Genomic DNA, 21,117 nt, shown 5'->3' with positions numbered 1-21,117 from the left:
TGTGTACTCATGACTTTTTTTTTTCTTTTCCTTTTTTAACTCTTAGTATGGCAAGAAGAGCTATATGGTGAAGGGCACGGCTTTTTCTCCTGATTCCACTAAAATTGCCATAGGACAGACCAACATCATCATCTATGTGTACAAGATTGGCGAAGATTGGTGAGGATAGAGACTGGTAAATCTTCTACCCTTTCTGACATGGCTGCTCGTCTCCCACTATTGAGGCCTCAGTCCTGTGCTGAGCCTCCCGTGTCCTCTTCTGGGAGCAGGTTCATCCATAACCAGGACTGGGAGGCAACTCAGCATGTGGCCAAGGCCCACGATCCTGACAGTGTCGCCGAGGTGCTTGTGGGGCAGGCCCGGGGGCCCTTGGAGGAGAAGGACTTTCAGAAACCAGAAGGGCTTCTGCTTTGGGCCCAGAGAACGGGCCTGGCCCTCCATTATTATAAGGTAGGGCACCGGATTCAGGGCCATGAGGGGGAGGGGGAGAGAGTGTAAAAACCCACAGAACACTACACTAACCACTCCTACTGGGAAAGATCCAGAGAGTTAGCACTGGAGAGGGGGAAGGAGACAAGGAGGAGAAGAGAGGTGCAAGGACCTAGGGATCCGTGGCCCATGGTATAGAGCACCTGTGTGGCAGTGGGAAGGTGTCACGCCAGCCTCTGCCTTCCTGATACTTGGAGATCTGAGCAGGAGGCTGGACTATGGAGCGACGCCCTGCAGATCTGCAAGGACTATGTTCCGGGCCGGCTCGAGGCTCTGCAAGAAGAGTGTGAGCGGGAGGCTACCAAGAAAGGGGCCAGCTATGATGCCAGGAGGCAGCAAGTGTCGGCAGGGCTGGAGGGTGGGTCACAAGGTGTGCACGGGATAGGCCACGCTGCCCAGCCTGTCCTGGTCACGTGTACTCTCATCTCAGGGGCGTGGAGGGGCTCATGGACCAAGCTCGCCAGTGGGAGCAGGCTGGAGAGTACAGCCGTGCCGTCGACTGCTACCTCAAGGTGCGGGGCTCAGGCTGCAGCAGCCTGGTGGAAAAGTGCTGGACGAAGGTGAGGCGGGCTCCACCCCTCCTGGCCGCCCACTTCCCGGACTGCCCTCACAGCCAGCGCACCTCCGCAGACATCGCTTTTTCCTCCTGGGCCTCTCATTTTCGCTCAGGCGGCAGGCACCTGCTGAGTGCTTGCTAGATGCCAGAGCCAGAAATATGAAAACTGTAAAAGGGGATCTGAGGCAGAACCCCTAACAGCCTGAAATTGGGGGAAGTTGGACACCACTGTCGCTCAACTAATTGAGTACCTCGGTGAAAACTAAAGGATGTGATTTGTAGTTCAGAGGCAGGCGAGGTCTCGACTGAGAGGGAGGCTTTGTGAGGGAGGGGGCAGACCTGGGACCAGAGCTGGAAGGGCAAATCCAGAGGCCAGAGCTGGAGCCCGATGGAAGCCCTCCTCTATGTAGAAGCTCCTAAAAAGAAGAATTTAGCCGGTTAAGCCAAGTCAGGAGGTTTCATCAATTCCTAAATATATATATATAAAATCACATTTTATTATCTTAGAAATTGGGTTGCATGTGAAGTTTTTTGTTTGTTTTGTTTTGTTTTGTTTTTAAGATTTATTTATTTGACACAGAGAGAGAGATCACAAGGAGGCAGAGAGGCAGGCAGAGAGGGAGGGGGAAGCAGGCTCCCTGCTGAGCAGAGAGCGAGATTCAGGACTCGATCCCAGGACCCTGAGATCATGACCCAAGCTGAAGGCAGAGGGTTAACCCGCTGAGCCATTCAGGCACCCCTGTATGTGAAGTTTTAAAGGATGTATCTGGGGTACCTGGGTGACTTGGTGGGTAAAGCATCTGACTCTTAATTTTTGGCTCAGCACATCTTCTCAGGGTTGTGAGATCAAGTTCTGCATTGGGCTCTGCACTGGGTGCGGAATCTGCCTTAGATTCGCTCTTCTTCTCCCTCTGCCCCTCCCCACTCATGCTGTCTAAAACAAAAAATAAGTAAATGATACATCTTTGATTCAGAGAAATATGGTACTAGGAGTTTGAGGGGGATGTGGAGTCAGTGCCTCGGATCCCAGGTCTGAACGTCTACTTCTGCCTGGCAGCTTCCGAGGGGGCTGCGACTGGAGTGAGTCACATGACAGGACTCCCTCCTCTGAGACCCCGCCCCGGGAAGCTGTAAGTGAGGTTTGGAGCCCCAAACGTGGCTTCAGGGCCCTTTCCTCCCATTCCGTTTGCGCAACACCCAATGTCCCTTCACCCTCCGTTCCCCCCTCCAGCACGACCAGTGGTCTTTCTAGGTGGACATCAATTATCGCTCCTTTATTTATCTTAGAGAAATTACAGACCCATTCCCTCCCTCCCTCCCCCCAGGTAGAGAGGCATAGAGGGTCTTGGATTGCCGAGGGTACAGGTATCCGAGGCAGTGGCTGAGCAGGAAAGAAGCCAGAAAAGGAGCAGGTCGGTGAAGGCTTGAGCCAGTCAGTGAATAATGGGGACGAATCTCTTCTCATCTGTTAGCTTCAGGCCTCTAAATTTGGCCTGTTTTGGAGTATTGTGTGTGTGGTCCCCAGGAGACGTGTTTGAGGAGCCCTTGCAGTCTTCAGACAGACCATGTCTGAGCCTCTCCCTGGGGCCGCTGTGTTGGAGTCTCTCCTTAGCGGGACTGTGATGGCTTCTCGCAGAGGGACGGAGATGGGTTTTCCCACACCAACTGTGCTGGCTCCTTTCAAAGTGGCTCTGTTGGCTCTGCTCAGAATGACTGTGTCTGTTCCTCTCACACAGACTGCGTCCACTTCTTTCAGAGGGACTACAGTGAGTTCTCTCTGAGGAACTGCGACCACTCCTCTCAGAGGGCCTGTGCTGTCCTCTCTCGGAAGGGCTGTGTCCTCTCACCTCCAAGGGACTGTGATGAGTTTTCTGAAAGAGACTGCGACATCTCCTCTCACAGGGACTGCGACATCTCCTCTCACAGGGACTCCGATGGCTCCTTTCAGAGGAACTGTGATGTCTCCTCAAAGGACGACTTCGATGGCGCCTCTCAGAGGGACTGCGATGGCTCCTTTCCGAGGAATTACTTGGGGTTCTCTCCCTTACAAAGCTATGGTGGTTTCGCTTCTTGGGTGTGAGTTTCTCTTTAAGGTGACTGTGTGAGGTTCTCTTAAGTGAACCATGTAGATTTCTCCCTCTGGCTTGAACTCTGGTTCCTGTTTTGGAGCTTTTGGACTCCTGGCTAGAGATTTCACATCTGTGGGAGTTTTTCTTACCTTTGCTGCTCTTGTCGTTTTGAACAATGACCACAGCCTGTCCGACTGAAGTGGTTTTGAAAATAGCACTTCTTTGGGAAACTATGGGCTTGGGTCGTTGGGTATGTCTACGTTGGAAAGAGATACCTCTTTTTGGTTGATGAGCTGATCTGAATTGCTGTATTTCTTCCCATAACATGTCCTGCTTAGTGGTTATGTCTGTTGGCTTTAGCTTAATAACTGACCTCCTATCTCTTTTGATATCTCTTGATGAGGAATCATCTCTGGCTTTTTGTTTTGGATGGTGGATTTTGCTTGAACGCAAATGGTCTGGCCTTGACCTGTCCTCAGGCTTCTCCCCAGCAAAAGCCATTATTCCTCGTGCTCTCTGGAATGCTTGCTTTAGGCCTTGAAAAAGCTGTTGAATGAATTTGGGTTGGGAGGATTTCTTAGATTCTCTTTTTGAAGAGGCAGTAGTTTTCTGAGATGCTCCATTCCTCTTCCTTCTTAACTGGGCTGGTAAATCCCGAGAAGAACTCCGTATTGTGGTTCTACCATTTGTGTAGAACTTTGTGTTTTGTGTTCTGCCTCCCGTAGTGATTCTTTTCTTTGGGTATTTTGAACTACGGGTCTTTTTGGTTCTCCTTTTAGCCCATTTTTCATCCTGATTGCTTTCAGAGTCACTCTCTGGTAGAGAGTGAACTGGAGTAAACTCATAGTGCCCTGGCCCTCCAATTGTTGTCTTTCCTGCTAGGGCAGGGCTCCTATACTGTCTTTGCGTGATGTGGACTCGTACAGGAGCAGGAGACTGGGAAGATACAGACTGGAAATCCATTGTAGAAGTAGGACTCTTGAAAGCTCGAGTATAGACTTTAGCTTTCCTTAGTGATGGTGATATAGAACTCCTTGGTGTGATGGATCTGTCTCTTCTGTGGTACTTTGGGACTTCAGATCTTTTCCTAGTTCGCAACCTAAAGCCAAAACCCACCTTAATCTCTCCGTGGTTTTCGGGAGTGCTTACAAGGTGGAGCTGTGGGTAGATAAAAAGGTAAGTGCCCTGTAATTTATGACGGCAATTAAGTCCTGCACATAGGCCACACTGTAGGCAGATAGGGTATTTTAAAACCAGACCTGAAGTTAGAGGTGGAGGTACATTGGGGGGTATTTGACTCCTTAACAGTTTTGCTGCCATTTTTAGCCGCAGATCTTGTAGCAACTGGAACTGTTCTGACAAGTCAATCTTGGCCTGGGGAAGATAACTTGGCTTGAAACAGTGTTGGGACTCAAAAATCCTTGTCTGTGAACTCTGTGAGTTCTCACTCTCTTCCATTGGAACAGAATCTTTCCTAGTGAAAACTGTATTGAAGGAAGACTCTAAATTTACTGGGGCAGGAGGCTGCCCCTCTGTACGTGAAACAGGCATGTGCTGAATGACTTCCTGGGATATATCACTAAGCTTCAAACTTTTCTTTATTTTCGCGCTAGCCCCAGAGTGTTGCTGTATTATGGAGGACATGGAGCTACGTGTCCACATCCTTAAGGCAATTCTTTGTTCGTGACCATGATAGGAAGTGTGTCTCTGAATGTAGTTTTTGGACACTGAAGTCTGAGAAATAATACTTCGACTCTTCTCTAGCAGACTCTTGGAAAGTTCCATCAGTTCTGCAGGAACCCCAAATAAATTCTGAATAGATTGACAAATATCTGCAGTGGCTCTTTCCGTTAAAGATGTTTGAGAACAAAGGTTCCTTTCCATAGTGGTTGCCAAGACATTCCCTAACGCTAGCATCTTGGAGAGATATTTTCTGGGTAGTCGCTGTCTCCAGGAGTGATTCTCCCAGACATTCTGTTGTCTGCTCAAGACAGACCAGTTAAGGCCTCTTTGAGTTCCTGATCCTGACTGGAAGGTCCTAGATGGTGATCTCCAGCTTTGCAGTGGATGTTGGGATAGGCGCTGGAGTGAATTCTCTAGCTTCTCCACCTGCTTCTTATCAGTCCTCTTAGATATGACACCCACTCCTGGCATCTCAAAATGTGGGATTTCTACAATGTTAGCTATCTTATCCAAGGGTTGATTGTGAAGGGACAAGGGAAGGGTTGAAGTTTGTATCATAGTAGGGTCTATAAAGTATTCTTCAGACTGCAAAATATCTGTCCCAAAGTTTTTTATATCCAAGGCCCTTGACACTTCTGGCATCTCCAGATCACAAAGGCTTCCTAATTCAGATGCTTCGACAGAGCTTGAGATGAGCGAGTTTGAAGAGTTCTGAAGAAATCTAGAGAAAGAATTCCCTATTTGTAACTCCTCTCTTGACATAAAATCCTCAGATTCCCTATTCTGATATACCTGTACTAGATTCAAATCCTCACATTCCATGATTTGAGGAGGCCCTATTTTTATCCCCATTCCTTTCCCAGCCTGAAGCCCTTGTTCATGAGTGAACACTGTCAATTCCTCCAAAGAAAATGCTGGCTGTGAGAGTGATTCTGAAGATTTCTCTTCGGTATTTGGCCTCAGAGTTAGTTCTACAGGTTCTACCATTTCTTGAAGATGTGGCCTTGGGAAGAAACCCAAACAATCCCTTACTTTGGTAGCTGATTCTAAGGAGACTCCTATTGGTTCTACAATCTGAGGAATGGGTAGTGGTGCTAATTCCTCAGATTTTACAATTTGAAGTGGTGGCCCTGGGATTAACACAGTCTTTACAATTTGAAAGCCTGTCAACTTCCTTATATCCAAAATCTGGTGTGTTGGCTCTGTGGTTAATTCCTTTGATTTTATACTTTGCAACAATAGCCCTGAGGTAAACTCAGAAGGTCTCACATCTTGTACTTTTGGAGTCAGCTCAACATAGTCTACCATTTGAGAGGTCCCCCCTGGTGTTAATGCTACAGACTTTACAATCTGAAGTGGTGGCCCAGGTGTCATTTTCACATATTCAACAACTTCTGGGGGGCCTATTGAGGTTATTCCTATTGGTTGAGCAGCTTGAAGCTGTGTCTTTGTAGATCCTGTGACTTGATCTAGCGGCTTTGGACTAATCCTCATAAGCTCTGTAATTTGACCCTGTAGTCCTGGAGCTATCTGTGAATATTTCATACTTTGATTCTGTGACTGTGTCAGCCCCATCGGTCCATCCTCTTGCTGCCGTGTCTCAGATGTGAGCTCTACAGATTCTGCATGTCCTGTAGCTTGACCTGTTTGCCTTGGGGACAAATCTAAAGATTTCTCCCTTTGAAGCCATTGCTTAGAGGTTGAACCCACAGATTCAGGAACTGGATATCTTAGCCTTGGTGTCATCTCTGAAGATTTTGGGACATGATGTAATGACTCTGTAGTCAGTGCTTCTGATTCTTCCCTTTGCAGTCTTTTCTCGGAGATCACCTCCGCAAATTCTAGTGCTTGAGGATAGGGCCTTGGAGCGCTCTCTGTATATCCAGTGGTTTTACTTATTGGCTTTGGGGTCATGCCAAGGAATTCCTTCTCTGTTGACCTTGCTTTGGGGGTCAGCCCCATAGTTTCTGTAGTGTGATGCTTGGGCTCTGGTGTCATCTCTTCAGATCCTGTAACTTTCTGCACTGGCCTTGTATAGGATTCCCCCAAGTCCTTAACTTGAGGCCATGACTGAGAGAGCAACTCGAGAGTTTCTAGGATTTTCTTTAAGGTTAATTCTAAGGATTCAGAGCCTTGATTCCTTAGCACATGAGTCAGATCAACAGATTCTGGGACTTGAAGATCTAGCCTTAGAGGCACTCCTGAAGATTCCATGGTTTTACTTCTTGACTTTGGGGTCAACCCCACAGATTTTTCTACAGTTTCATTGCCTTGATATGCCAACCTTTCTGTGGTATGATAAATTGGTACTGAAATCAAATTTACAGACTTGGAGACTTGATGCTTTGGTGTTGGGATCACCAAATTCACAGATTTAGGCACTTGAGGCTTTGGTGTTGGGTTCATCTCTGCAACTTCTACAAATTGATGCCCTGGCCTAGGGATTATCTCAGAGGAGTCTGTGATTTGATAGCTCCTCTTTGGAGTTAGTTCCTCAGATTTTGTTCTTGGAAGCAGTGACCCCGGTAGTAACTCTACAGATTTCATATCTTGTTGCAAAGATGCTGAAGACAATGTCACATGTTTTATACTTTGCAACTTTGCTTCTGGAGTAAACTCCAAAGGTTTCTCACCTTGTCGCTGTGATTCTGGAGACAAATTTGAAAATTTAACACTACGCAACATGGGTTCTGGTATGAACTTCTTAGTTGGCTCTGGTGCCAACACTGTTGATTTCATACCTTGCCATCCTGAAGTCAACTCTTGGCAATTCATACCTTGCTGTGGGGACCCTGGTGTCAACTCCACAGGTTTCACATCTTGAAAACATAGTTCTGGTGCAAAGACCTCAGAATTAACACTTGGTGACCTTAGGCATGATGGAAACCCTGAAGAATTAGCACTTGGAGGCTGTAGCTGTAGGTTTGACTTCAAAGATGTCACATCTTGAGAACATGGCTCTGATTCAAAAACCATAGATTTCTGCCTGAGGCAAGAAATCAAATTCTTAGAATTCACATCTTGAGGTTGTGGCCCTAGTTTCAAGGCCAGAGATTTCACATCTTGAAAACACAACTTTGATGCAAACACCACAGATCTCTCACTGTGCTGCCTGAGGTGTGAGGGCAACTCCCCAGAATTCATACCTTGAGGATGTGGCCCTGGATTTAACTCCACAGATTTCACTTTTGTAAAACATGGCTCTAGTGCAAACATCTCATATTTCAAGTCCTGCAGCTCAGAGCCTGAAGCCAGTTTCACAGAATTTCCACCACAAGACACTGGCTCTTTGTTCGTCTTCACAGACTTTACATCGTCAAGCAGTGGCTTTGGTAAAAATAACACAGATTTCATACCATTCAACGAAGAGCCTAAAGTGAACACTGAGTGTACAGCTTGTTGTTGTGGCCCACAGTGATTCTCCAAAAACTGGATTACTGGAAACTTTGTCCCTGGAATTAACTCAGAAGATTTTACAGCTTGCAAATGTGGTCCAGGGTTGAACAGAATAGATTTTGTACCTTGATATTGTGATGTAGGATTCAAGTCAGAGGGTTTCATGCCTTGCATCTGTGGGTCTGGATTAAACTTTATAGCATTTATGCATTGAAGTTCTGACCCAAAATTCAAATCAGAAGAATTCACACCTTGCAGCTGTGGGCCACAGTTTAATTCTTGTGATGTTATACCTTGAAACTTTGTCCCTGGACTCAATTCACGTTTCACATTTTGTAAATGTTGCACAGGGTCAAACATAAGAGATTTTATACCTAGAAATTCTGACCCCAGATTCAAATCAAAAGATCCCATACCTTGACATTTAATCCCTGAAGTCAACTCAAAAGATCGTATACCTTGCAAAGGTGGCCCAAGTTCATACCCCATAGAATTAGCACATTGTACTTTTGGCTCTGGATCCAACTCCAAAGAATTTACACACTTCATCTGTGGCCCAGGGTTGCACTCCATAGGTGGTACAGCAAGAAACTTTGACCCTGGAATCAATTCGGATTTTAAATCTTGTAAATGTAGTTCAGCACTGAACACCATAGATGTCTCACTTTGATTCTTGAACCCCGGATTCACCTGAGATCTTGGATCTTGACATTTTGTCCCTGAAGTCAATTCAAAGGACTGTACACCTTGCAAAGGTGGCCCAGGTTTGCACCCCATAGAATTTTCACATTGTAATTTTGGCTCTGGATTCAACTTAGAAGAATTTACACACTTCTTCTGTGGCTCAGGGCTGCATTCCATAGGTGCTACAGCAAGAAACTTTGACCCTAGAATCAATTCAGATTTCAAATCTTGCAGATGTGGATCAAGGTTGAACACCATAGTTGTCTCCCTTGGGATCTCTGAACTCAACTCAGAAGACTTTGTACCTTGAAGTTTTGAAACTGAAGTTAATTCAGAAGGGTTTATACCTTGCAAGGGTGGCTCAGATTTGCATCCAACAGAATTTACACACTGCAGTTTTGGTTTTGAAATAAATGCAGAAGAATTCACATCTTGCAAAAGTGGCCCAGGGCAGAACACCTGGGATTTTATACCTCGAGGCTCTGATCCAGAATTCAACTCAGATTTTACACCTTTCAATTGTGGTCCAGTACTGAATGCCCTAACATTTATACACTGAAGCTGTGGGGCTAGATTAAATTCAGAGGATTTCCCACCTTGTAATTTAGGCTGATGCTTCGTTTCCAGAAATGGCTCATATGGAAGCTTCCTGTCTGTGCACAACTCAGGTTTTATCTCTTGTGACTGTGGCCCAGGATTGAACTTGAAGGATGGCATATCTTGAAGCCTTGATCCCTGGCATAACTCAGAGGATTTAACATCTTGCCACTGTTGCTCAGGATTGGATTCCTTAGATTTCACATCTTGGAGCTTTGTCTCTTTGCACAATTCTGAAGATTTTATATGTTGTAAATGTGGTCCAGGGTTGTATACCACAAATTTCACACTTTGAAGCTCTGGCCATGGTTTCAACTTAAAAGACTTCTCTTCTTGCCGCTGTTTCCCAGCATTGAACTCGGAAGATATCACATTGCAAATCTTTGATTCCAAGGCTAACTCAGAGGGTTTTGCGACCTGGAGCTCTAGGTCCTGGTTGACCTCTGTGGTTTTCATTATTTGAAGCTTTACAGACTCAGGAGATTTTGCACCTTGCAACGTTGCCCCAGGGCTGAATTTCAGAGATTTCTTGCCTTGAAGGTGTGATCCTGGTGTCAACGTAGGCAATTTCCTATTTTGTAACTGTGGGACTGACTCAAACCCCAAAGATTTCACATCTTGGGTCTTTGCAGCTAGAGTCAACTCAAGAGGTTTCATGTCTTGCCATGTGGGTCTGATAAGGAACTCCACAGATTCTCTACATTGAAGCTTTGTTTTTGGTGTTAAGTCAGAAGATGGTACACCTTGTAACTGCAGAATTGGTTTTAACTGAACAGATTTCAAATCTTGGAGCCTGTACTCTAGATTCAAATCAGATTTCCCACCATGTCTCTGTGGTCCGGGGTTGAACTCCACAGATTTCACACCTTGAAGCTTCCTCATCTGAATTAAATCAGATTTCCCACCTTGTAGCTTTGGACCATGGTTGAACTCAGGGGGTTTCACTTGTTGAAGTTTTGACCCTGGGATCACTTCAGAAGATCTCTTACCTTGCAAGTGTGATCTAGAACCAAACCCTGCCGATTTTTTATCTTGAAGTTTAATACCCATGATCAACTCAGAACATTTCACGTCTTGTAACTGTGGGCCTGCTTTCATACCTGAAAACTTCCTCTCCAGGGTCATATCAGAAGATTCTTCACCTTGTGACTTTGGATTAGCTTTCAATTCTGCATATTTCACACCTCGAAGCTTTTCCCTTGGGATCACCTGTGAAGATTTCCCATCCTTCAAGTGTGGTCCAGACTTGAGATTCATAGATTTTACATCTCGAAGCTTTATACCCATGATCAACCTAGAAGATGTCATATCTTCCAACTGGGGGCCTGACTTGAAATCCACAGACTTCACTTTTTGAAGCTTTGTCCCCTGTATCAATTCAGAAGATTTCACACCTCTCAGCTGTGGCCCAGGTTTGACATTCACAGATTCCACATCTTGAAATTTTGTTTCTGAGATTAATTTAGAACATTTCACTCCTTGAAACTGTGGGTCAGGGTTGGACACCAACTGCACATTTTGAAGCTTTGATCCAAGGGTCAGGTCAGAAGATTTCACAACTTGCACCTGGGGCCTGGGAGAGCTTTCTTTATGTTTTACATTTTGAAGCTTTGTCTTTGAGGTCCTTTCAGAAGAATTCACATGTTGTAACAATGGCCCAAGGTTGAAATTTGTACATTTGGTACCTTGAATTTTTGTTCCTGTGATCAATGTAGAAAATGTTATACCTTTAAACTGTGAACTTGGATTTAACTCAGTAAAGGTCTTATCTTGGGACTTTATCTCAGGTGACAGCTTAGAAGGTTTTAGATCATGCCACTGTGACCCAGAGTTGAAATTCTCAGATTTCACACCTTGAGGCTTTGTCTGAAGAGTCAATTCAGATGACTTCGTGCTTGTCAAGTGTAGTGGGGAGTTCAATTCTCTAGTTGTATTGCTTCGTAATTGTGACCCTTGGCTTAATACCTCAGATTTCACACCAGGAAGCTGTGGATCTTCCACAAGTACCAGAGACTTCACACCCTGAAGCTGTGCTCCTGGGGATGACTGTAAGGGTATCACTTCTTGAAGCTTTGGTTTTGCAGTCAATTTAGTAGGTTTCCTATCATGCATGCAAAGCCTAGATTTCAGTGGCATAAATTTTATATCACAGAGCTTTGACCTTGAAGACAGCTCACATGATTTCACACTTCTAACCAGTAGACAAGGTTTCAAATCACAGTCTTGAAGCTTATGTTCCTGGAGTGATGCTGAAGTTTGTGTATCTTGGAGCTTTGGCCTTGGAGTTAATGCAGATGACTTTCTATCTCTGAACTGTATCAAAGGTTTCAACCCTAGAGACTTGACACCTTGAGACTGTAACCCTATAGACTTCACACCTTGGAAATCAGGTCCTGGTATCCACTGGATACACCTCATTCTTTCCAGCTGTGGCTCTTTTTTGAACTCAGTAGTTTTTACATCTTGAAGCTGTGGCTCTGAGGTTGATGCCAAAACCTTCCCTTTTTGCAGCTGTGTTCCTGGGAGCACCCCAGGGGTTTTCATGTTCTGCAACCGTGGCCCAAGGTTGAACTCTGTATATATCGCACCTTGAGTTTTGGACCCAAGAGTCAATTCAAATGACTTCACATCTCTTAACTGTGTCGAAGATTTCAACCCTATAGATTTAACACCTTGAGACTGTGACCTGAGATTCAACTCTACAGATTTCACAGCTTGGAACTTAGGTCCTGGTATCCACTGAATGCGTCTCATACTTTCAAGTAGTGGCTCTTGTTTCAACTCAACGGTTTTTACACAAAGCTGTGGCTCTGAAGCTAACTCTGAGCCTTCAATCTGGTGCAGTGGTGCCCCTGGGGTCAACTTAGGAGACTTTATGCTTTGCAAATGTGGTTCAAGTGGTTCAGGTTTGAATTCTTTAGGTTTTAAACCTTGAATATTTGATTCTGGAGTCAAGTCTGATTTCATACTTTCAAACTGTAACTCAAAATTGAGGTCTGCTAATTTTTTACCTTTAAATTTTAGCTCTGGAGTTGACTCCAAAGACAGTCCATCGTCCGACTTAGCCCCTCTCTTCAACTGCTCTGAATTCACACATTGCTGCTTAGGTGAGATTACAGATAGCATGCCATCCTGTTCTGGCCCAGATGTTAAATTCATGAGTGCCGTCTCTTGAAACTGTTGCTTTGGGGCTAAATCCACAGTTTCTACTCCTTGAAACTTTGATCTTCTGGTCACTTTCACAGAATTTACTTCCTGCTTGTTTAGCCTTGGGGTCAACTTTACAGATTTTACACATTGCAGCTTTGGATCTGGAGTTTCCGCTACAGATTGTAAACTTTGATGCTTTAAACATGGGGTACTGTCGACAAATTTACTATCTTGGGTTTGTGGCTCTAAAGTCAGTTCCTTGGGTTTCACACCTTGCAGTTCAGACCCTTGGAGCAATGGCCCTGGTGCAAAAGGCACAGCTTTCTCACCTTCCATCTTGGGCTCAAATTTCAATTCCACAGTTTGCACATCTTGTTGTTGGGCTCTTTGGACCAACTCCACAGCTTTGGAGTCTTGAGTTCTTGCATGCAGAATCAAGTCAGAAGTTGTACCTTGAAGCTTGGTATCTTGGGTGCTTTTCACAGGTTCGGCATTTTCTATCCGTGGTACTGTGGTTATCTCCATAGATTTCTCACCTTCCAGCTCTGGACTAGGGGTTAGCAAAGTAGATTCCGTACCTTTTAGACCCTGTCCTGTAGTTAAGACCACAGATTTCACATCTTTCAGCTCCGAGGTCAACAACTCAGATTTTACACCTTGAAGTTTTGAGTCTGGGGTCAGCTCCATTGGTTTCATACCCCCCACACTTGGCCCTTGGATCAATTCAGAAGATTTTATACCTTGTAACTGTGTTCTTCTAGCCAACTCAGAATAGTTTACACTTGGCAACTGTGACTCAGGAGTCAACCCCATAGATTTTTCATCTGGTTTCTCTGGCTGGGAGACAATTCTATAAGAAATGTTACCTTCCAAGTTGGACATTTGGTCCATCCCTAAATTTTTTACACCTTGAAACAGTGTCTCTGGTACTAGCCTATCAGGCTTGACCACTTGCTTTTGAGGTCCTGGGGACAACCCCACAGATCTTACTCCCTGCATCTTTGGGTTTGGGGTCAACTCAAAAAATTTCTCATATTGTTGTTGTGGCCCTGAGTTTAACTCTGAAGATTTCACACCTTGAGGTTGAGTTCCTGATGTCAGATCACCAAATTTGACATCTTGTAACCGTGGCCCTGGGGTAAGCCCCACCTGTTTTATATCTTGAAGCCCTGGAGACATCTTTGCTAATTTAGAATCTTGAAATGCTAATTCTGGAGTCATCTCTATAGAATTTCCACCATTAAACACTGATCCTGGAGTCTGCTTCCCAAATCTGACACCTTGAAGTTTTGGCCCTGAGGTCAATTCAGAAAATTTGACATCTTGCTGCCTTGGCCCTAGGTTCAGTTCCTGAGACTTCACACCTTGAAACTGTAGTTCTGAGGTCAATTTCATAGACTGCATGCTGTGAAACTGGGATCCTTCAATAGACGGAAGAGTTTTCACATTTTCACTCAAGAGCCCTTGGCTTAATGGCAAAGGCAATTCTGTTACAAATCCTAAGGATTGTACATCTTGAACCTGTGTTCCCAGTATACATTGCACATGTTTCAAACCTTGATGCTTTGGTTCTAAGGTCAAATCAGAAAATCTGACATCTTGCAAGCGTGGTCCTGAGTTTTGTTCCACAGATTTCATACACTGAGTTTCTGGTTCAGGAGACAGTTGTACAGACGTAACACTTTGATGCTTTGGCCCTGGGGTAAAATCTGACAATCTGATTTCTTGCACTGGGGAATGTGGGGTCAGTGCATCAGATTTCACACTATGATGTGGGGCCCCTGAGATGAAATCTACAGGTTTTTCTCCTTGAAGAAGTGGTCCTGGAGGTAAATTTGAAAATCGGACACTTCGCAAATGTGGCCCTGGGATCAATTTCACACCCTGATGCCGTGCCCCCTTAGTAAATTCCTCTGACATTATACGTTGTAGTATTGGCTCTTGTACCAGCTTCTCAGATTCTATCATTCCAGTAGTAGCTGGCTGTTGGATTAAGTTAACATATTCCACATCTTGTAATTGTGGCTCTGGATGCAGTGGCATAGACTTTACTCCCTGGAACTGTGGCTCTGGGGTCAACTCCGGAACATGTCGTTTTGGTCCTGTGATAAATTGTTTAGGTCCCACCACTTCTGGGGGTGACTCAGGGGTTAACTTCACAGATTTCAAATTTTGCATCAGTGGCTCTGATTTCTCATATTGCATTCGTGGTCCTAAAGTCAATTCCAGGGATCCTTTTACTGAATATGGTGGTACTGGCATCATCTCCTGGATATGTTCAATTTGAGACAATGCCAACACAAAAGGTTCTGTGTTTTCATATTCTGACCTTAGGGGTATCTCTGAAGGCTCAGTAACTTGAAGGTGTGGCTTTAGAGTCATTTCTGTAGATTCTGTAACTCGACCTGTTGGTTTTGGTGTTAATGCCACTTGGAGAAAATCCCCAGAAAAGAGCTGTGCAGTTTCTGTGTCTTGATGGCCTGGCCCCGGAGTCATCTCTGAAAATTTCTGAAAATACGGCCTGGGCATCATCCCAGTAGTTCCCGACCCCATAGTTTCCATCATTTGATGGCTTTGCCTTGGACTCATCTCTGAAGATTCTAAGATCTGATGCCATGGGGTCAAACTTGGAGATTCCATGACTTGATGAGGTAGCCGTGGGGTTAATGCTCTAGTTTTTGTGCCTTGAACATATGGTTGTGGAGTCAACTCCACAGAGTCTTGCACTTGAATCCATGACCCGGGAGTCAACTCCAGAGGTTTCCTGACTTGAGATACTGGCCTTGAGGTCAAATCCCGAGTTTCCGCAACTTGTGATTGTGGTGATATGATCATTCCCATGGATGACCCCAGTGCTACTGGAGTTACCTTTAAAGAATGTATGGATTGATGTGATGACATTGGAATCATCCCTACTGATTCTGTGACTTTAAGTGGTGGCTTTGGAGGTAAACCCACAGATCCTACAACTCCAGGCGGACCAATAGTAGGAGGAGAGCTAGAAGATGTCCAACCAACTCGTTGAGCTGCTCCTGGGGCAGACTGTGAATCCCCAGATTCTATAACATGTGGCAGTACTGGTGGAATTATTCCTACGAAATCCCTAGCTTGTAATAATGCCACTGGAGTAACTCTTGTGTAATCAGTATCTTGATGCAATGGACTGGAGATCATTTCCAGTGATCTTGTATTTTGACATATTGGCCCTGGAGGAATCTTCAGTGGTCCTGTGATTTGACTTTGTGACTTTGAGGTTATATTCACTGATTCAGTAACTTCAGGATGTGGCCCAAAAGTTGTTGCCACAGTTTCCACAACTGTGTATTGTGCCTTTGGATGCATCTTTCCTGATGGTGTGACTTTATGGTCCAACGATGGGGTTATTTCCCCTGATTTCATGGCTTGAAATGGTGTTCTTGGGGTTATTCCCACTGGTTTTACAATATGTAGATGTGACTCATTAATCATCCCCATAGAATCCATGACTTGAAGCAATGCTGTAGGAGTTACCATCACATTATCTGTGACTTGATTCAGGGGTCTGGAGGTCATCTTGCATTCCATAACTTGATGCTGAGCACTTGGTGTTACCTCCACTGGTTTAGTGACTTGATATGATGGTTTAGTGCTTACACTCACTTTTTTTGTGGTTTCCATTGGTTTCCCAACTTTGTCTGGTGGCTGTGGGAACAAACCCACAGATTCGATCACTTCTGAATGTGATTCTGGGATCATCCCCATTGAAGCCATGACTTGAAGTAATGCTAAAGGAGTTACCTTTATGCTCTCTGTAACTTGACCTGGTAGCCTTGAGGTCAATTGCACATGAGTCATGTGGGACTTAGGCTGCTGAATCCTTTTTTCCAGAAGACCCATGACCCTCTGTTCTATATTAAATTCTAGAACATGTTTTGGCTCCTTCTGCAGTCCAGTGGTTTTCTCTGGAATTACGTCAGCTCCTAATCTTTTGGGAAGCGGAGTGCCCAATGATGTAACTATGGGCCTGAATTCAAGGATTTGCGGGCCATCCCCAAGTTGTGACTGCTTACCTGGGATAAGTGACTGTGAAATTTCTGTTTCTGTTCGATTTAATCCAGATTCCATTCCAATATTCACATGGAGCTGGAATGATGGACAGTTTGGAAATTTATTGTAGAGACTTTGTTCAGTGCTTTGATGAATGGGCATAGATACCTGGATTTGAGGTTTCTGTGGTTCGGGAACTCCTCCTTGTGCCTCAATTAAATAATTCAGCATTGCCCATGACTCCCTTACAGGCAGAGGCACTGTTTGTTCCCTCAAAGTATAAACCTTCCAAGCCATATGTCCCTCTAACTCCCACCTAACCAAAGGAGAGAGCTGGATTGGAGCCCACCCTGAGAATCGTGGTCTTGCCTTGGTGAAAATAAAATCTGGCCCATGATCCAATGTCAAATGACTCTTGATTTTTCCCCCATTCTTTGTTTTTTCTTGTTGGCAGAGATCTGGGGATTCAAACACAGAGTTGATAAAAGAGTTTTGGGATCTTAAGGGTGAAAGAGCTGCCAAATTCTGTAAAAGTTTTGATTTCCCAAACTCTGAGAGCTGAAAAGGAGGCAGGGCTGTGCCTTGGTTCCTGAACATGGAAGACTGGTTTTTGGGTAAAACAGGTAAACTATGGCTCCGGAGTTGCCGGGTTGTTCCTTTAGAAAAGACGGGAAGGTGGGACAGGCTGGAGTTGTTGCATAATGATCCGGAGGAGCTGCTGTCCTTAGTAGAATGTTTTGCCTTCTTACAGCCACAATGGGGTAGAACAGGCTCCTGAGCCACAAGCACAGAGGAGGAGGAGGAGGAAGAAATCGTATCCTGTGATTCAGGCAAACAGAATTCTGTAAGAGTTGATCTAGGAAATAAAGAAAAGTTTCCATTTGCTTTGGGGCAGGAAAAAGGAGGAAAAGGGAAAGGTAATGGCTATTTCAAATGTGAAATATTTTGTCCTGAGGGAGAACAATAACAACAAAAGAGGTTGTTTTCCCCAATATCAATTACTTATGTAAAGAATTCCTCTATGAGGAGGAGAGGAAGGTATGGGTCTCCATTCCAATCAGAATGATCCATGGACTAAACCTTTGGACCCAGAATTTATCCTCACTGCCCAAACTAAGTAAATAAGCAACCAACTAACAATCTCTCTTTTCCCTCTCTTTTTCCCTCCCTCTTTCCCTCTTTACTGCCTCCCTTCTTCGGTCTCTTCCTCCCTCCCTCTTAAAAGTTCTACCACCTTTGGGGCATCTGGCTAGCTTGGTTGGTAGAGCATGCAATTCTTGATCTCAAGAATTCAATTCAATCCAAGTAGAGTTTACTTAAGACAAAAACAAAAACTTCCACCACCCAACCTCCTACCAGAAATGACCTTCCCTGACCTTGCACATTCCAGATGTTGGAAGATCTGTTGAAGACTTCTGTCCATTGACCAGAGTACATACTCCTGGGCCCATCCCATAGGGAGACTTGAAAAACTGGACACCAGAGTAGGTCAATGTCACTGAAGTGATATTAAAGTACTAGTAAGGAAACCAATAAGAATAGTGACTTAACTTAGAAAAGGAAGAGCTATCATTGTGAGGGAAGTAAAACAGTACTAGGTACCTTTCTCCTAACTCCTACAGAGTTTATCAGTAGAGTAAGCTGAAGAAAGGAGGAATAGATAGTGAAGGTCAACTCTACTCACTGTGTCTGATTAGCTTCAGAGCAGCTCATCCTAAGATTTTCTTCCCACTGGGAAGCTGGGAGCAGAGGTAAAGAAGCTTTTAGCACCCTAGTTGTTGATACCACCTCTACCTTGTTCCACCCCCTTGTTTTATAGATAAGAAAACAAAGGTGAAATCATGCCTAGGATCATTAAGTTAATGAGTGGTAGAGCTCAGACTTAGCCCAGGACTCAAGTTTTTATATTTTGAACTCTACTATGCTGCCTTCACCATGGAGTAGATGAAGCTGTTGGAAAGAGCAGGAACAATCATGCGAGTAGGGAGTTGGAGTAGGGGAACCAAAGTTCATAACACATATTTTTTTTTCCCCCAAAGGAGTCTATCCAGTGCCTATGACAGGGGAAAAAGTTATCGGAACTTCCTGCACCAAACATTAATCTCACCAAATTTCTTTCCTGATACTTTGAGTTCTACACAAAAGGAAAATTAGGTAAGAAAGCATGGGGAAAGGAAGCATAGGAAGAATTATCAATCTTTTTACAGCTCTTTGGAGGTTGCTCAAAAGAATCTAGCATCTTTGGAGATGCTAGAAAGAATAAGCACATTTCTTTCATTTACGTAATCTTTTTCAAATTCCCTCCCTCAACCTGTTATTAAAGTCTGGAGTTTTAAAGCAGACCCACAGTTGGTTTGTCATTAGCCTTGAGCTGAAGAATAAAGGATAGGATCTTTCTGACCTGTGAGTTTCTGGATCTTTTTCAATGTATGCTGCTTTGAAGTCTAGAGAGGCACAAAGAGAAAAAAATAAAATCAGAAAATGTTCTAGATTAGAGAATCAAGAGCACATTTCCTCTTACAGACACAAATATTGATCCAGTTGGTGTCCATAACCACAGCACAACTGGCACCCCATTCATGTATTCATAGATCATTTAATGAGGGCTTACTAAGTTCTAGGCATTAGCTTGGGTGCTAGGACTACAAAGATAAATATGACCCCTGTATTCTGGGAATTCACGTTAATGGGGAAAACAGATGTCTAAACAGCTAAGTTATAATACAGTGTGGTAAATATAGAACACATAAATCCTATGTAAATAAATATAGAACAGAAGCATCTAAATATATTAATAAATTAATTAAAATTTATAGATATATTAATAAATATATAACAGAAATATAAGTGTTAGAGAATAAAAGGACAGGGATTCACTGCCTAGGAGAAATGGGAAAAGTTACTCAAGAAGTGGCCATTTGTACTGGAGTCTGAAGAATCAGCAGAAAGTTTTTAGGTGAAAAAAGAGCATTCCAGGCAAGTCAAAAGCAACATCACCAAGAAGATTGTAAAGTCATGAGTGTCAGGTGCACATTTGCTGAAAAAAGCTGAAAATAGAAGTGGAAGACAGATTTTGCCAAATGATGGAATTTTTATTTTATCCTTTAGGTCAGAATTTCCCGATCAGTAACGTAAACTCCTGAGTTTTTTGCAAGCATGTTCCAGGTCACTTTAAAGGCAGAATTACATTTGTTACCATTTCAAATAAAACAATTTTTATTTCTCCCTTTTGAATCATGACATCAGTCTCGGAGAGTGTATTATAAGAGCCTACATAATATTATTCATAGTATTGCCAAATGTTTTAGCTAAACAATGTTGAATTAAAGTGTTAAAAGCAAAAATTCTCCCAAGAATGGTGGTTCAACATAAGAAAGTCAATCAATGTGATACACCACATTAATAACACAAAGGGGAAAAAAGCTGGACAATTATCTCAACTGGTGGAGAAAAAGGATTGCCAAAATACAACACCTATTCATGATTTAATAAAAAAATAAAAACACTCAACAAACTAGGGATAGAAGGGAATATCCTCAATATAGTAAGGGGTATTAATGAAAAACCCATAGCTAATATCATTCTCAATAGTGAAAGCCTGAGAGCTTTTCTTTTAGGGTAGTGATCAGACAAGGATGCTCAATTTCACTACTTTTCTTTAACATTGTGCTAGAAACTCCAACCAGAGCAATTAGGTAAGAAAAGTAAAACCATCCTTTCCTTTGGAAAGGAAAAGTTAAATAATCTCTATCTCTATTCATAGACGCATAATCTTATTTACAGAAAACCATAAATAATACACACACACACATACCCAATTAGAATAAACGAATTTAGCAAAGTTACAGAATGCAGTATCAACACACAAAAATCAGTTGTATTTTTTTTTTTAAGTTGGCTCCATACTGGGCCCAATGGAGAGCTTGACCTCATGACCCTAAGATCAAGATAAAGATCAATATCAAGACCTAAGCTGAGATCAAGAGTTGGATGCTTAGGGGTACCTAGGTGGTTCAGTCGTCAAGCGTCTGCCTTCTGCCCAGGGTCCTGGGATCAAGCCCCACATCTGGCTCCCTGCTCAGCTGGAAGCCTGCTTCTCCCTCTCCCACTCCCCCTGCTTTTGTTCCCTCTTTCACTGTCTCTCTCTCTCTGTCAAATAAATAAATAAAATACTTCTAAAAATAAATAATAATTTAATTTAATTTTTAAAAAAATGATTGAAAATAGAAACCCTGCCTAAGTTTCCAGGCTGCCTCAAGAAGTTGGGATTTATCAGCCTCCACAAATATATTAATATCAGCCAATTTCAATCTCTCCCCCCCAACCCCATATGTGTGTGTGTGTGTGTGTGTGTGTGTGTGTCTATATATGTGTGTGTCTGTGTGGAGTTATAATAAAGAACACATCTGGTGTTTGTCCCAGACTCCTGACTCAGAGCTTCAAAAACACTGGGAATTTCCTGAGTGA

At 43.7% G+C, this 21,117-nt stretch overlaps 1 protein-coding gene across 1 annotated transcript in view; it reads right to left on the bottom strand.

Moving 5' to 3' along the window:
- Positions 1-2,478: 2,478 nt before the first annotated feature.
- LOC122915475 overlaps positions 2,479-21,117 on the bottom strand; it is a 30,434-nt gene continuing 11,795 nt past the window's right edge. The window contains exons 2-9 of the mRNA XM_044262242.1: positions 19,016-19,094; positions 18,335-18,389; positions 18,027-18,122; positions 11,160-17,506; positions 9,563-10,910; positions 8,445-9,409; positions 7,888-7,943; positions 2,479-7,779 (exon numbers count right to left, since the gene is read on the bottom strand). Of these exons, the coding sequence (XP_044118177.1) occupies positions 2,479-7,779; positions 7,888-7,943; positions 8,445-9,409; positions 9,563-10,910; positions 11,160-17,506; positions 18,027-18,122; positions 18,335-18,389; positions 19,016-19,094 (14,247 nt within the window). The remainder of the gene's footprint in view (positions 7,780-7,887; positions 7,944-8,444; positions 9,410-9,562; positions 10,911-11,159; positions 17,507-18,026; positions 18,123-18,334; positions 18,390-19,015; positions 19,095-21,117) is intronic.

Source organism: Neovison vison, chromosome 8 (assembly GCF_020171115.1).
Source record: "Neovison vison isolate M4711 chromosome 8, ASM_NN_V1, whole genome shotgun sequence".
In the NCBI taxonomy this organism is placed as follows: Eukaryota; Metazoa; Chordata; class Mammalia; order Carnivora; family Mustelidae; genus Neogale; species Neogale vison.
This window is presented reverse-complemented; position numbering and strand designations above follow the sequence as displayed.